This window comes from Patella vulgata, chromosome 9 (assembly GCF_932274485.2).
Source record: "Patella vulgata chromosome 9, xgPatVulg1.2, whole genome shotgun sequence".
Taxonomy (NCBI): domain Eukaryota; kingdom Metazoa; phylum Mollusca; class Gastropoda; family Patellidae; genus Patella; species Patella vulgata.
Window position 1 is genome coordinate 38,886,197 of NC_065887.2, and position 15,986 is coordinate 38,902,182.

Genomic DNA, 15,986 nt, shown 5'->3' on the forward strand with positions numbered 1-15,986 from the left:
GGAGCACTTAGTCCCAAATAAGGTAAATATAACGATAAATTTTAATGTAGGAAAAATTGATAAATGTTTTGGAAGTTGTAAAATAAAATACCCATTACTTAAAGACGCATTATGTAAGAGCTAAATTTGCCTAATATGCAGATCTTTCGTTTGGCCTCAAGTGTCATATCAATTATTAATTCGATATTTATTTATAATACTATAGGGCCTATATACTGTAGAGGTTCTGTAAAAGATGTTCTGGTTAATGTATTGAAGTCGTTAGCTAGTACCAGTGACAACGAGAAATAGGTTAACAAGGATAAGTCCGGTAGTTTAAAATCGGGCAATGACACCATAGTCTGATAATCCAAATATGGTAATCCAATGCGTTAGAAACGTGGTTAGCCGCCCTCCTAGGTGCCCATATAAGTACACTGTGTTGAAATCCAGGGTAGCGTCTGTGCAGCTGACCAATCCGATAAAGGAAATACCTGGTCAATTTCCCTCTGCTTAATACATGACTCATGCATGTATCGACTTTATATAAGAAAGGGCGAGTTTAATTTCACTTCAGACATATTGAAATGAAATGAAATGAAATGAAATGGGGTTTAACGTCGTACTGTTTTGCTCCGAACTGGGCTAATGAAGACGGGCATACGCCATACAGTGTGCTATGAGGGAAATTTTGCCCGGACAGCGGCACTACGGCCTACTCTTATATCGAATTCCAACTGTCAAGGGATCTTTTACGTGCACGCCAATGTGTACACGGGACCTCGGTTTTTCGTCTCATCCGAATGACTAGACAGCTGTCCTTGTCAGGCCCTCAGTCCTGCATCACTGACAAGGGGAAACCACGCCCAGACATATTGAGTGGCTGGGAAAGAGATATTATAGAGCGGTCCGGTCCGAAAGAGGAACGCCAAAGCCACAGCCGCCTCGGCGGAGAGGCTGGGATAGAGACAAAATGTAGTATTTAAACCGTATGGTCCGAGTTAGAAAGGATGCTAAACTCAGACCGTGGATATTTTAATAACTCCTAAAGTACTATCATACATATTGTAGTTTCCTATATTTAACCTTTGTAGTTTACTGTATTTGATATATACTTAGTAACAACATAAACAGTGTTTCAGGACTTAATTATTGATCATTGGAAATAGTTATCACAACGTTAAGTCGAATAAAGCCCTATATAGTGTTACCCAAGTATCACGGGCCGTATCACAAAGTGGAATTTATTCATAACGACACCGTAGTGTCACATATTCACATGCCAACCCCATAATTAACGCTCTAAGCCATCGGATGCTTTTGATTTTCAACGGATTGAAACACGATTGCTTATTAGTGATTTTTTTAAAAAAAAATGGATAATCGAAACTCGTAACAATGGTAGCAATGGCAATCGAGACTAAAGTGTTCTTCCAAGGACCATAACTTCACCCAAAATGAAATAATAATTTCAATATATTCCTTTTTCGTTATCTATTTTTTAACTATTATACGAGAACTTTCAGCTCTTTATCTAAATCTAACATAATGTATCATTATAGTTGCTGATCTTCATTTGCATTTTTCAAGACTAAAATCTACCCAAATTGATAAAACAAAAATTATAAACGGTTGCTAATCTCCTTGTTTGCATTTAATCGGATTAAAAAGAAGTCAGTGGCACTATTTTATTTATAACGCCTGCACAGGAAGCCGAATGTTGATAAATTTTCAGTTCATCATATCTTTGTAAACAGCGAAGAGAGCTGAAGAATTTGGGACTAACATTGGTTTTAGAGATTTACCTTTAGCAATAGTATAGTTGAAAATTGGTTCAATAATTCCTGAATAGTCGACCAGAGACTTTAAAATGAACAAACCAGATGTTACTACCAAATAGCATGCTATTTAAGCATAACCAGCGGTTGCCAGGCAAGATACGCCCATATTTTGCAAGAGATGATTAGAGAACGAGCTAAAAAAAAAAAAGCGATTTTTCGTACAATCAAGGGCCATAATCCAGGAAGTCATGGTCTGAAATGCACGAATATCACAAAGGGGCATAGATATTTGGGATATAAAGATAAATTTTACGTTTCGTCAAAATCGGATAAAAACTGTGACTTCTGGAGGGTCAACAACCTTGGTATTACATACTTTTACACTATTTGCGTACAAGGAGCGGCCATTTTGTCCGGTAGTTTGGGTCAGATTTGTACGAAATTCAAACTCAACCTCCACTGATGTCTAACGGTGATAAATATAAAAGTTGTTTTTTTTTAAAATTGAATACAAATTGTGACGTCTAGCGGGTCCACAAGCTAAAAATGCGATTTTTTTTAACAATCAGGGGCCATAATCCAGGACGTTACGATGGGATATGCGCGATTATCAAAAGGTACCAAGATCTTTGTGATATAAACATAAATGTAAAGTTTCATCAAAATCTGATCAAATTTGTGGCCTCTAGAGGGTCCACAACCTTGATATACCAGATTTTTACACTATTTGCGTACGGACGGCCTTTTTGTCTGGCAGTTTTGGTCCGAAATTCAAACTCAATCATCATTACGGTGTAGCGGTGATATATTCGAACGGTTTTCCATGTGTTATTTGATTATGTTTCAATTACTAAATGCCATTAAAAGAATAAATCCGACACCAGATGTTACTATGTATAATATTATTCTATTCAAAGAAACTTTAATTTCTAACAATATGTACTATTTCCTTGATAAAGAGTCGACAATCCTAATCGAAACGTCGCTCAATAATAACCAGTAACTTTATTCCACAGTATCGTGTCGTATGTATTTCCAGCTCAGTTATTAAATGCCATGGAAATATAAATATTTCATCTACAGGTCAATAACATACACAATATCAACAGCCTGTCAGGTACGTTACGCACCTGGAATACAATATAACGTCTGAGCGGAATGTCACAGATTTTATTGGTAACAGTGTATTTGATGAGACCAGGTATATAATAATATATGAATCGTGTTTTTTTAGTAGGCTACATCATCCAGGGCGAAACTATGTCCCGTTGGTTTTACAAATTCTCTGAAAAGTGTAAGTATTATGTTACTGAATGAATGCTTGGATTCGCGTTGATATCTAATTCAGTGTTTTTTGTTCAGTTTTCACACATTGTCTTTTAGTTTTTTAATTTCAGTTAAGCTTTGTATAGAAGCGCGCGTTTGCGAGCAAGAGAGAGAGAGAGAGAGAGAGAGAGGGGAGGGGCAACAATGGTGTATCTTTATTTCAGAGAAAACCCATCCACGAGTTTAGGCAGGCAGCCTTATTCCTTGACATGCATAAACCCGGGTTTTCGTGCCATCCGCACAAATAGGCACCGCTAGTTTGCAGGCCATTCGTTCTATAATACTTACAAGGGGGAAACTCAGTGTGAAAAATCCAAAGAAACTTTGTTGGCAAACACTGTGATTGAATCTGGGACCTGTACCTTACTCCCAGAGCCACTGTGGCTTCCATTTCCATCTCCATCAGACGACTGGTAGTTGGCATTTCCATGAAAACGAATTTACAGCCCTCGCGAAAAAGTACATACCACAGCTGGCTGAACAGTTCTAAGCCCGAAAAGGATAGATCAATTGGTTTGAAACAAACTTTTACCACCAACAAGTACAATCATTGAATGAATCATTGATATAAGAACTGCAACTATAGTGTTATTATTGTCTTCGTACCAGACCATCTTATGAACCTACCCATTGAAATCACCAGAGATAGACACAACTGGTTATAGGGCGGTGATCAAGTACATGTACCTGCAACTGAAAGGATTAACCCTAACACAAATACATGCCGACGTGGTCTCCACTTTATAGGATGATGCCCCTCTTGTTTCTACAGTAAAGAAGTGAACTGTGGATTTTAAGCATGGCAGAGAGTGATGATGATGACCCGCATCCTGGAAGGCCATCAACAGCAGCCATTCAAGAAAACATTACCCGGGTGCATGACATGGCGATGGCTGATCGGCGATTGACCACTCCACATTGCTAGTGTTGTGGGCATCTCTCATGAGAGGGTTGAGCACATTATTAACAACGAGTTAGGGATGACTCAAGGATCTTCATTGACTCCCCATTTAATCAAGAATAGATTCTAAACTCTTGTGTCTGCCATTTTTAAACGGTAAAGGGCCTCTTTGTAACCGATCTTTTATCACCATAATCCCCTTGACGTGTACTCCATTCTCAACTAGAACACCATCTACTCCAGTAGTTCCAAAATATAAACTTACATCTTTTGGATACAGATCGTTTGTTCACATTCTGTCTGTTCTGTGGAATGCACTACCCCTGAATATTCTAAATTAAAAACTCGTCTATTGTCGGCCCATTATGGCACCTAGACTTTGTAGCGCCCTGTGCATGTATACTAGCATGGAAATGTGCGCAGTATAAATGTACATATTATTACTATTATTATAAAAGGTACGTATGACATTTTCAGATAGTTGCTTGGGGCCAGAACGATGGGTTACTCATTATATACAGAGACGCAATGAAAAACGCAGCACTTTTTTAATGGATAACTGTAAATCTAATTTGAGATATATTTGTATATTTAATCTTTCAATTTCGAATGTAACACACAGGTCTAGAATGGGTCCAGGAGCTATCAAAGATGTGATTATTATCTCCAGTACAATTACGTTCCCTGTAAAGTTGTTAGTGCCTCCGCAGGTTGATGTTAATCTTCTTGTGTCGGTAAATATCCAGCCTACAATAATGCCAAATACAACATTTCTGTTGTGTTATGTCTCGCAAGCACGTCCGGCCTAACCAATGGCGCGTTTTCACCACATCTATGTGTATATTATTTGGGATTTCTCCTTTAAATATTTTCTTTTTTGGAACTAATGAGTTACATACGTTTCCTTTTATTTCCAGATGGCTTTTAAAACAAAGTTAACATTTGTACTATTAATTGTGTGCAGTCTGTTCATGTTCTACTTCTATTTATTATGCTCTACCAATGATTGTGAGCAATTCAAAATTACTGGTTTATCGAGTTGGGCGAATATCACAACCTCTATCAACGGATCACTAGAATCGTCAATGAGATTATCTGTTTCGAATTGGGGATCACGAAGCCCAGCTTCAAAAACCCAAGTAAAAAGAATACGTTGGGAAAACGCACCACCTTGGTTACCCGAAGACTTACAAGATGGCGCGGTATTTGCTAATTGTGAAATTAAATCGTGTGTTATTGTGAACGAGTTAGAAGCAGCCCATGGCGTGATCATTTATATGGTTAGTTATCAACGATTGCCTCCTTTTCCGCGTCCACCAGGACAGGTTTGGGTTCTGTTTGGGTTAGAATCACCTCCACATTCGAACTCTCAAGTTTTCAAACATCCAGTCTGGCAATCACAAATAAATTGGACAATGACATATCGCTTAGATTCCACAATTCCAATTCCATACGGACAGACATTGCATCGTCCGGTTCGTGAACAACCAGACTTAAAACAAATTCTCGTGAAAAAGACTAAATTGATAGCATGGGTTGTTAGTAACTGCGTGACTGAGAGTCAAAGACGAAAATATGTTCAACTTCTTCAAACGCATCTTCGTGAGCCAGTGGATATTTATGGACGATGTGGGACCTTAGATCCTGGTCCAGGAGAGGGCGTGTTCAACACTATTAGTGAAAAATACAAATTTTACTTGGCTTTCGAGAATTCCTTGTGTGTGGATTACGTTACAGAAAAATTTCACCAAAGACAAAATTTAAATTTGATCGTGATTGTCAGAGGCGGTGGGAATTATTCTCATTTCTACCCAAAGAAGTCTTTACTTGACACCAATGATTTCACCACGACCAAAGAATTGGCTGAATATATTCATTATTTAGACAGAAACAATACGGCATATTTGGAATATTTATCAAATAAAGCACCTTTCGTGGCTAAAGACTCAATCTATACGATGTCCAACGGTGTTTGTGAAATTTGCAAGCGACTACACGAACCGATAGTTCAAACTTGTTATAAAAACATCGGTAATTGGTGGTATCAAAATGCATGTCACGAGCCCAAAGATCTCCTATAGAATATTTATATTGTTTTGGTAAGTTTTTTCCACGCTTACACATTATTAATACTGTCGTAATCTGCCACTACCTTTCTGTCGATAATTTCGTGTGATCAACCTCGCGAGTTATCAGATATTATTTTTATACGTCAACATTTTCAACATGTTAGTCCACAATTTGTTTGTGGACATTTGTTGACACTCTGTAGGTCACAATTCTTATCCGATTTTGACGAAACTTGAAACATAGGTTTATCTTCAAAAGATCTCGATTCCTTTCGATACTGGCATATATCGGATCGAAACTTCATGGATTATGGCCCCTGATTGTACAAAAAATATCGTTTTTAGCTCGCAGACACTCTAGAGGTCACAATTTTCATCTGATTTTGATGAAATTTGAAATGCATGTTTATAACCCAACGATCTTTGTTCCTTTCGATATTTGCGCATATCGGATTGTAATTTCCTGAATTATGGCTCCTGATTGTACGGAAAATCCCGTTTTTAGCTTGTGGTCCCTCTAGAGGTCACAATTTATTATCCGATTTAAATAAACGTTCGAATATCACCGTTACACTCTAATGACGGTTGAATTAAAAAATCGGACCGAAACTGCCTGACAAAATGTCCGCTCCTTGTAAACAGATTATATAAAAGTATGTTATTCCAAGGTTGTGAACTCTCTAGAAGTCACAATTTTTATCCGATTTTGATGAAACTTAAAATATACCTTTATATCCCAAATATGCAAGTATTCGCGCAGTTCAGACCATAACTAACTCGATTATAGCCCCTGATTGTACGAAAAATCGCTCCTTTTTTTTAGCTTATTCTCTGTCCATCTCTTGCAAAATGTGGGCGTATCTTGCCTGGCAACTGCTGGTTAGAAATATGAAGGAATTTGGCCAGAAGTAAGAACTCTCTCATCTCTTGGGAAATGCGGACGTATCTTGCATGGCAAGCGCCTGTAACAGTATACAATGTACATGTACTTAAATTCCGAATCACTTTAAGATCATGGTAAATTGCCACCATGTTCTCCCAACATCTCGAATTGAAAAACTGATGTCAAGGTATTTAATAATTGAGCTGGAAATGCACAGGGCAATGTGAGGATATTTGTGCCAAGACAGCAATTTCTGACAGAGTTATGGCCCTCGATCACTTTGAAAAATCTTGTGGATGCTCTATAGACCACGAGTATTATCCGATTGACTTGCAATTGATACAAAGTGTTAAAGGTCTTAAGACGGAGAAACCTATTGGATTTCAATAATTTTCGATAAATACTGCCAAAGTTAATCCGCTTGTTCACGTTGTAAATTGTCCTATTGACTTTAAATTTATACACTGTATTTAAAGATACATTATGGGAGATTTTTTATAGAGAGTTGGCCATTCTTGCTATAACAGTTCAAAAGTAGATGATGAAAGAAGAATATATTGAAAATTTCAGTCAAATTACTTTATTCTGAACATAGTTATCATCGTTGTAATATTTGCCTAGAAATGGTAGTGAAATGTGCCATCACCTTGGTCGATCGTTTGATTGACAGGCGTTAACTCCACCTACATATCTCGATTATCAAGTAAAGTTTTCAATGGCATGCGGAAACGCTCTACAGCGGCCTCGCTAAGTACACTCTATCATTTAGCCTCGATCTAACTGACGTATTCTCATCAGGGTGCGCCATATTTCAATTTATCAATGAGTGAAATCCTATTTAAATCCGAGCTGTAGCCATACGTGGGTCTACAGAGTTGATTTTGGGCTTGTTGTTTAAATAAAGATCTAATTTATAATTTCTATAACATCTGACGCCTAAATTAAGACTTGCAATAATCAGATTTTGCTCTTGCATAATGTATGTTTAAGGTCTTGGCACAAAGAATCCGCGATTTTTGATAACCTGAACAGCTAGGCCTACATTTATACAATGTTTAAATAGTCAATCTCAATTATATTTTGGTGAATAAAACTGTTTAATTTTGTGTTAAAAGCCCTTAAAATCCCCTACCTTAGGAATGAGCAACTAACTTAATATACGTGATACGTTTACAAACAGCTTAACCCCGCCAGTCTTCATCTGGAAATGGAGCCTGGCGGCCCAAGCTGTATTATACGGTAAAACCTGCTGGAGGAAAGGCCTCCATTATGGGCGGATATTGCCTTAGTTACATCATCTGGCCTCGAATGTTATATAAATTTTTAATTAGACAATTATTATTATTCACATGATCAACTCTCTAGTTCATCGGATGGCCGCGATTTTCAATTGGATTGAAGAATGATCGATATTTATTAATTTAATTTAAATATGCATAATCGAGACTCTGTTTATATTCGTAACAATGGTACTATATTGTCAAAACTTCAAAGCTTGATAACTTCGCTCAGAAACAAATAATTTGATGGAATTTTCAGTATATTTATTTTTCATTATCTATCTTTAAATTATTATAGCAAGAACTATCATCTCTTTAACTAAATCTTACAAATTGTATCTTTAACTTAAAGTCAAATAGGGCCTGACAAGGACAGCTGTCTAATCCTTCGGATGAGACGAAAAACCGAGGTCCCGCGTATACATTGGAATGCACGTATAAGATCCATTGGCAGTTGGAATTCGATAATTCGATATAAGAGTAGGCGATAGTGCCGCTGCCCGGGCAAAATTTCCCTCATAGCACACTATGGCGTATGCCCCCTTCATTAGCCCAGTATAGGAGCAGGACAGTAGGACGTTAAACCCCATTTCATTTCATTTAAAGTCAAATAAATTTCCCCTTTAATTTTTACAAATACCAAACAGAAAGCGATTATTCACTGCTGATCAGTTTGATGTAATATGTAATTGCATAATATGTAATTTCAAAAATGTTAGTCTTATTCGTTTTACTCTCAAATATTTTCTTTTGCGCGGGAAGCTGCATCTTCAGGAAGGGGGGTGGGGGTGTTATATTTTTTTTGCTATCCGTGAATATAATAAACAGTACCATTTATTTGTAGTTCTGAGAGTGGCATCTGATAAATAATCAGTAGGCTATATTAGTTTAAATATGTGTAGAATGACGTTGGAGTAGTAAGTATGATGTTTCTGATTATACTAATTATACTCACTTCGAATAAAGGATATTACTTTAAATGATATTGTTTGCTTTAGTGATTTTTACACCAATCGCCCCAAAATACTGTTTCAACAGTAATTATATCTTTTAAAAACTCAATCAATCATTTTACAACATGTACACAAATTTACATTTTTCAATTCAAATGTGTTCATGAAAACAGCAGACATACAATAGTCCAACGTATGCCACTGTCAAAAAAGAATCGAATAGGATTTTAGAAATAGCCACATTGATTAACCATATCATAGTGCTTAAAGAAATTAGATTCTTGTATTTTCCATTGCCGTTTTGGTAACATATTATGTCTTTTATATGATAGTCAAATCCATCCTGTTTTATATTAATTACGAGAACCGTGTCTCAATCCCGACAAGTCATGATCTAGCTTGAGTGTACATCGGCGCGCCCCTGTGCCCCCACCGTCCAGCATTATTTTTCGTTTTTTATTTGGGGGTGGGGGGGGCGTAGGTGGGCGGGGTATGTTATACTTATAACGTCGAGCTAAATTAAACCCGGAAATAGTTCTGATTAGTGGAGGTACATTTGTTTGCAGCTATTGACCAATCAGCACGATCAGATATAATCAGTAAAAATTCCCCAATTTGTGGAGAATTGGAAAGACTATATCTGCTGAACAATTTGCGTGATAAGCTACAATCCGTAGTTATTTTCTTATCCGTCAGATATTACGTTATTCTTGAATATCCAGACGTTATGTCTCGGTTGTCACAAATGAATAGTCAAAATTTTCATATTGTTGAGGTTTGTAGAGAAATACGAAAAGCTGTTTGACAAGAAAGATAATATTCGTATTCTGTATTTGGCAGTCAGGTATAACTGTTTGTAGCGAACTCACATAACCCATTGTCTGTTTTTGTCATTATAGATTGGTGATATTGTAATTCATTTTACTGAGACAAACGGTAAAACATTTGGATTCGTTAATCTGAACTTTGGAACTGTTTTTTCCCTAGTTTGCTCTGAACGCAGGTCTCATTGCACTCGGCCTGTGCTATTCCCCCAGCACTGGCAGAAGTGGAAAACATCATTCATAGATCTCCAAAGTCAAAGCCTACAATAAAACACACCAGCTACATGAATGTGAGAGAGAGAGAAATGGGGATTAACGTCCACTCCACTGACAAACCAGGTCATTTTGACTAATATATGGTTCAATTTTATTTCAATAATTCGCTTGCGCGTAGGGGCCTTTACTTTAGCAATGGGAGGAAACTAGAGGACCCGAAGAAAACCAATGAGGTTGAACAAGAGACCCTATTCCTTGTCACGTACAACCAGGGAATCGAAACCATGCCAGTTGACTTAATGACAGGCCATCCAACCCCACCCCCTACATGAATGTAGCTAAACACCTTGAGATACGGATGTGTTTGTTTTCAGCTAGGATTGGATGTCTTTGATGGTTTCACCTGTCAAACATAATTTCTTTATTAAAGGAGCTAAATCGCTAACATTTGGGACCTAGAAATTGACAAAAGTGGGTCGCAACGCATATAATACTGTAATACGAATGTATACAAACTGATTTACATTCAATGGTTTCCGTTTTTACTCCAATTTCAAATCAGTTATGTTCGGCGGAATAAGCTAGCAGTCTCAATCGAGTGCAAATTTCTAGCGTCTGGTTATTCCAGTCTACATACGCCGTTTGATTTAGTGCACCATGTGTCTAGCCTCGTCCCTCAAGTCTCTTGTTACAACTGGGGCTGAAGCGCATTATGGTACACGATTCGTGTACCAATGGTAAAAAATTTTTTTTGTCTTAAATATTGGATATCAAAAGCCCATCTTTTTCCGGTAAGATCACAACATCAATGTTAATTTAATTTGAAAAATAAATCATGTTTTCATGTTGAAGATTTTGGATGATATTGAGTTAGAGACTTAGCTACTTTAATGGATGTACCATCTTAAAAATAAGATGATTTTATAGGCTACTTTTGTGACTAATTAAACATACCCGGATGTAACTTTTACTTAACTACAAATATTGTTAGTTAACGGAAGTTAATCAAGCGTTGTTTTTAACCGACTTGGAACAGCCTTTGAAAGCCTGTGTCATTCTTAATTACGATGCATCATGCCAACCCTTTCTGATTACTTGCGATTTTCCCTTTGTTGAAGTCGCACATTTTGATTAGATGTTGTACACAACATCTATTTAGCCCCTCCTTCATTACTTCAAAAACCTCCTCCATTTTAAAATGTTGGGCTTTTCTCTGAATATAACAAAAATATTATAAATATGGCCTTTATTTTATTCTCGGACTGTGTTTGATGGTTTTAAACATATGAGTGATTTTGACAGATGAGAGAGAGACAAATTAAAATCAAAAAGAATAATATGAACTTTCTTGCTTTCAAAGGATTCAATTAAATTGTCTGTTTCTTTGATTTTTCTGATAGAAACATTTAAATATTTCAGATTTTATCATGCATAGAGCTGGTTTATTGATCCTGACTCAACCATTGGCTAAATCCCGACAACAGATTCCCATCATTTTAGACGAAATATCACAGCTGATAAAGGAGACACTTTACGTCCACATACAGCCAAATACCAATAAAATAAACCCTGTTGATTGGACGATAGCTAAGGTACCGTGTACGCAGGAAATTCAGAATTACATCCGCGAGTTCTATTCAAGTAGTGCTTCACGTTGTATGACTTTAGATGTAAGAATATTACTCAGTCATATTACGAACGCAGAAATCAGCGTTAAAACTTTAATGCACAAAATAAACAAAGGCTATGATACAGTGCTGTTTGATAACTATGGTCAAAATTCCAAAAACTTGTCACAAGAAATCTTAGGAAAGATTAAAGAAATTTATCCCGTAGAAACCAAAGACATTCCTGTTCTTCAGTTAAAAAATCTGGAATCAGTTACTCTTAACGAAAGTCTGTCAGAAAAAGATAGTTTGGTGAAGACATACGATTTTGTGGCTTTAGGCGGAACATTTGATCGTCTGCACTCGGGACATAAAGCTTTATTAAATGAAGGATGTTTGCTGTGTAATAAAAAGTTGACTGTTGGCGTAACTGAGAATGAAATGAATCAGAGTTAGTTTTTTTTAAATTCTTATTTCTATAATACATGTCAGTTGTTCAGGATGGAAGGCTTGGCAAGGAAAAACCTCTAGTTGTTTGGATGGGATGTAAAACTGAGGTCCCCTGTATACATCATTGACATCATATTAAAGATCCCTTGGCAGTTAAAACCAAATAATATTGTATAGTACAGTTATTGTTTTCTATGGTCATGTGCGAAGAAGGAGAATTTTGCCAAATACTGGTTTTTCTAAACACTTTTCATTGGGTCATGGGGATCACGTGGCTAAGTGGGTCATACGCTGGCTCGCGGCGTGGTTTCCCCTTGTCAGTGATGCAGGACGGAGGGCCTGACAAGGACAGTTTTCTAGTCCTTCGGATGAGACGAAAAACATTGGAATGCACGTAAAAGATCCCCTGGCAGTTGGAATTCGATATAAGAGTAGGCGATAGTGCCGCTGCCCGGGCAAAATTTCCCTCATAGCAGTATGGCGTATGCCCGTCTTCATTAGCCCAACATAGGAGCAGAACAGTAGGACGTTAAACCCCATTTCATTTCATTTTCATTTCATTTCATTGGGTCACATCTATCAAGGGTTCTTTTACGTGCATGCAAATATGTCAGTACAGTACATTTTGACATTTTCGATGGGGAGACTGACTTCCTGGTATTCCATCCCAACATTCCCAGTCAATACAAGTAGACATTTTGAATGTGGAGACAGACTTACTTGTCATGTCATCCTCCCTCCAGGCCTGTCATGTCATCATGTCATGTCATCATCATCAAAATCACATCACTTGAATCAATGACAGACCTTACAATCTAAAGTGGATACATTTGGCCATTCGGCCACCACCAACCAACAAGTAGACATTTTGTAACTGTACAAGTATATAAGGTAGTAGCCTCTTTTACCCAGGTTAACACGGTTATGGTCTGGATGAAAGAGTCTAATAAGGTAGAGAGCTGACATTTTCAGATCATGTCTGCTGACAGCAGTACACCATGATGGCAATTTATGGAAGTCATTTGAATGGATTTATATTTTCGTTGTTTAATTAAACATGGACAGAACCTATTAATTTGCATTTCAGAGAAAGTTTTAAGGGAGTTGATTGAACCTATAGAAGATAGAAAGACGGCAGTTAAACACTTTATTAACGATATACGACCTCAGATCGAGGCCAATGTAGTAGGAATAACCGACCTGTATGGACCAACAATAACTGATCCATCTCTACAACTTATTGTATTGAGCGAGGAAACGGTGAAAGGTGGAATGCTGATTAACGAGGAACGAAAGAAAAAGGTAATTTGTTAGAAATTATTTATAAATGCTAAATATAGTAACAATATGTATTAACAGATTATCTTACTATTTATCTAGAGGTGTTGGGTGACCGAATGGTCTATTGCGTGCATTTTAGATCAAGAGGTCTGTCATTGAGTCAAGTGGAGTGGCAAGGAGTAGGGTCGCCTGTCCAACCTCGCAGGTTTTTCTCTGAGTCCTCCAGTTTCCTCCCACTACTAAAGACCCCTACGTGCAAGCAAATGATTGAAATAAAATTGAACCATATGTTAGTCCCAAAATGAGTGGATGTTAACCCCATTTCCCTCTATTATTTATCTAATGGCCTTCAACTTTGGCAAATAGTTCATTGTGCAAGTTGATTCTTGAAAAGGAATATCGGTCAAAAATAGTTCAATTTCATTCAGTATTTACAAAGTAGTTATATAAACAAACCAGCGCCACCTAGAAGTTTTGGGTAAAATCTTTTGAGGGGCCATTTTTTAACCCAATTGGAGGCAGACCCCCATTAAATTTCACTATCTCAGTACCCACAAATTGTAGTTCGTTTATTTTTAGTATGCTACTTCGAGTTTGTGTATCACAAAATTTTGGTGGTCAACCTCATACAAATTTTGGTGCAAAGACATGACCATTTGTTTCTCTGACTGTATTGAAAAGCTTTCAACTTAAAAAAAAAATTTAGGGAAAAGTTAGATACAGATTTAACATTGAAGTCGATGGGGAAATTAATGGTGGTCTGCCTCCAATTGTTACCATGCCAGGAGATTATCTACCCTTGGTACTATAATTGTGGCTAAATCTATTTGTTAAGGCCAGATCAATTTTATTCAAGGTTGCTGAGATGTAAAGAAGGTTAGGGCGCGTGATTGTTGGCGAGATTGTACATTAGGGTTAAGGTTAGGGTTGGGATTAGCACTAGCCCTGTTTACATCTCGTGACCTTTGACCAAACTTGAAGTTGGCCTTATCAAAAAGATCTAACCCTATAATCATCATAAACTGAAAACCTATGAGATGTTTGAAATTGAAGTTTTTATTTTTATATTTCAGTCGTTTACCCAACTAGAAGAAGTAGTCATTAACTTATTAGAAGATCCGTGTCATGCAGCCAGTGAAGAAGTGAAAGTCAGTTCGTCATCTTTACGTAGACGATTATTAGGAACTGTCTACAACACTATACAGGTACAAACTATATCAGGGAATACCTTCCCCATGCACATAAGAGCTACAGAGTATACCTTCCCCATGTTCATAGGAGCTGTACAGTGTATACCTTCCCCATGCATAATAACTACAATGACAATAGCATAGGTGAACTTGAAATTTAGAAACTGTGGAAATGGTGTTTTTGATAGAGTTTGAATACTTTCCTCAATGTTCAGAAGCTGAAGTTATGCAAATGGCTACTGGCATTGCTCTCTATTTAAAAAAAAGATATATTTCCTTTGTCTCAACTAAATTCGCTTGTGCCATTAAACTACAAATCCAAATTGTGCATGCACTTTAAAGGTATAACATAGTTTTAAATGTGTATTTTAGGCACCTGGACCAGAAGTACCTGCTAGTCCCTATCTGATTGGTCTAACAGGTGGTATATGTAGCGGTAAATCTACTATCTGTAAAAAACTACAATCATTAGGGGCTGGTATTGTTGACTGTGATAAACTGGGTAGGTTGAAATTATCTCTCTTTAGTCTTCAAATTATCTCCCCTTTAGTCTTCAGAATACAGATTTACTCTTCAGACTTCCTTGAAACCTGCTGTGTGATTTGGGTGACAATCAAACATCCCTTTAAAATGATCAAGTTTTGCTTCTGAAATTGTATTGTTGACTGAAACAAGTTAAGTCTTTATTATCTCCCCTTTAGTCTTCAGATTATATATTAACCCTTAGCAAATTGAAAATAAACCCAATGGAATTTTCTAAAGTTATTTTCGCAATTGATGATGTAAATATCACTGATTCATAAACATAAGATTTGTTTTTAGTGCTTTATTTTTTCATAAATGTATAATTAATATCACAGGCTTGGCCATTTGTAGGACAGTACACGCTACAGCTGATAATGCAGGTACACCCAGACCTTTTTCGTAATGACTGTAGAAATTGTCATTTCATTATCTGTGTGAGACATCCTATCTATGGTCTGTTTTTTCTTCAGGCCATGCAGCTTATCAGAAGGATACCCCTGCATTTAAATCAATTATAGAAGCATTTGGTGATGGAGTTTTATCAGAAACAGGAGAGATTGATAGAAGAAAATTAGGTCCTATAGTATTCTCTGATCCAGTAAGTCATGTTGTTGATTTCATATGTTGATCTGTGTTATGGTATGACAATCTGTCTTTGATGAAAATGTTATGTCCACAGATAGATGCAGTGTGGTGAAATAACCGATCTTTTGTTCCGCTG

General features: G+C 37.0%; 2 protein-coding genes across 4 annotated transcripts in view; both read left to right on the forward strand.

Annotated features, from left to right (window-relative positions):
* The window catches only part of LOC126807876 (bifunctional coenzyme A synthase), a 19,726-nt gene continuing 3,740 nt past the window's right edge, over window positions 1-15,986 (forward strand). The window contains exons 1-6 of one of the 2 annotated variants that reach the window (XM_056103490.1): window positions 1-22; window positions 11,632-12,270; window positions 13,357-13,571; window positions 14,624-14,755; window positions 15,113-15,242; window positions 15,736-15,863. In XM_056103490.1, the coding sequence (XP_055959465.1) occupies window positions 11,640-12,270; window positions 13,357-13,571; window positions 14,624-14,755; window positions 15,113-15,242; window positions 15,736-15,863 (1,236 nt within the window). In that variant the 5' untranslated portion in view covers window positions 1-22; window positions 11,632-11,639. Of the gene's footprint in view, window positions 23-9,662; window positions 10,017-11,631; window positions 12,271-13,356; window positions 13,572-14,623; window positions 14,756-15,112; window positions 15,243-15,735; window positions 15,864-15,986 lie in introns of those variants that run through there. The other variant, XM_050532740.2, reaches the window with a different exon arrangement.
* On the forward strand, window positions 2,868-9,204 carry LOC126807894 (3-galactosyl-N-acetylglucosaminide 4-alpha-L-fucosyltransferase FUT3). Of its 2 annotated transcripts, none has more exons than XM_056103493.1 (3): window positions 2,868-2,961; window positions 4,905-6,086; window positions 9,064-9,204. In XM_056103493.1, exon 2 carries the CDS (start codon window positions 4,905-4,907, stop codon window positions 6,066-6,068), a length of 1,164 nt encoding a protein of 387 aa, XP_055959468.1. In that variant the 5' UTR covers window positions 2,868-2,961; the 3' UTR covers window positions 6,069-6,086; window positions 9,064-9,204. The 2 variants fall into 2 exon arrangements, with proteins under 2 accessions (XP_055959468.1, XP_055959467.1); XM_056103492.1 differs by having other exon boundaries at window positions 2,928-3,054.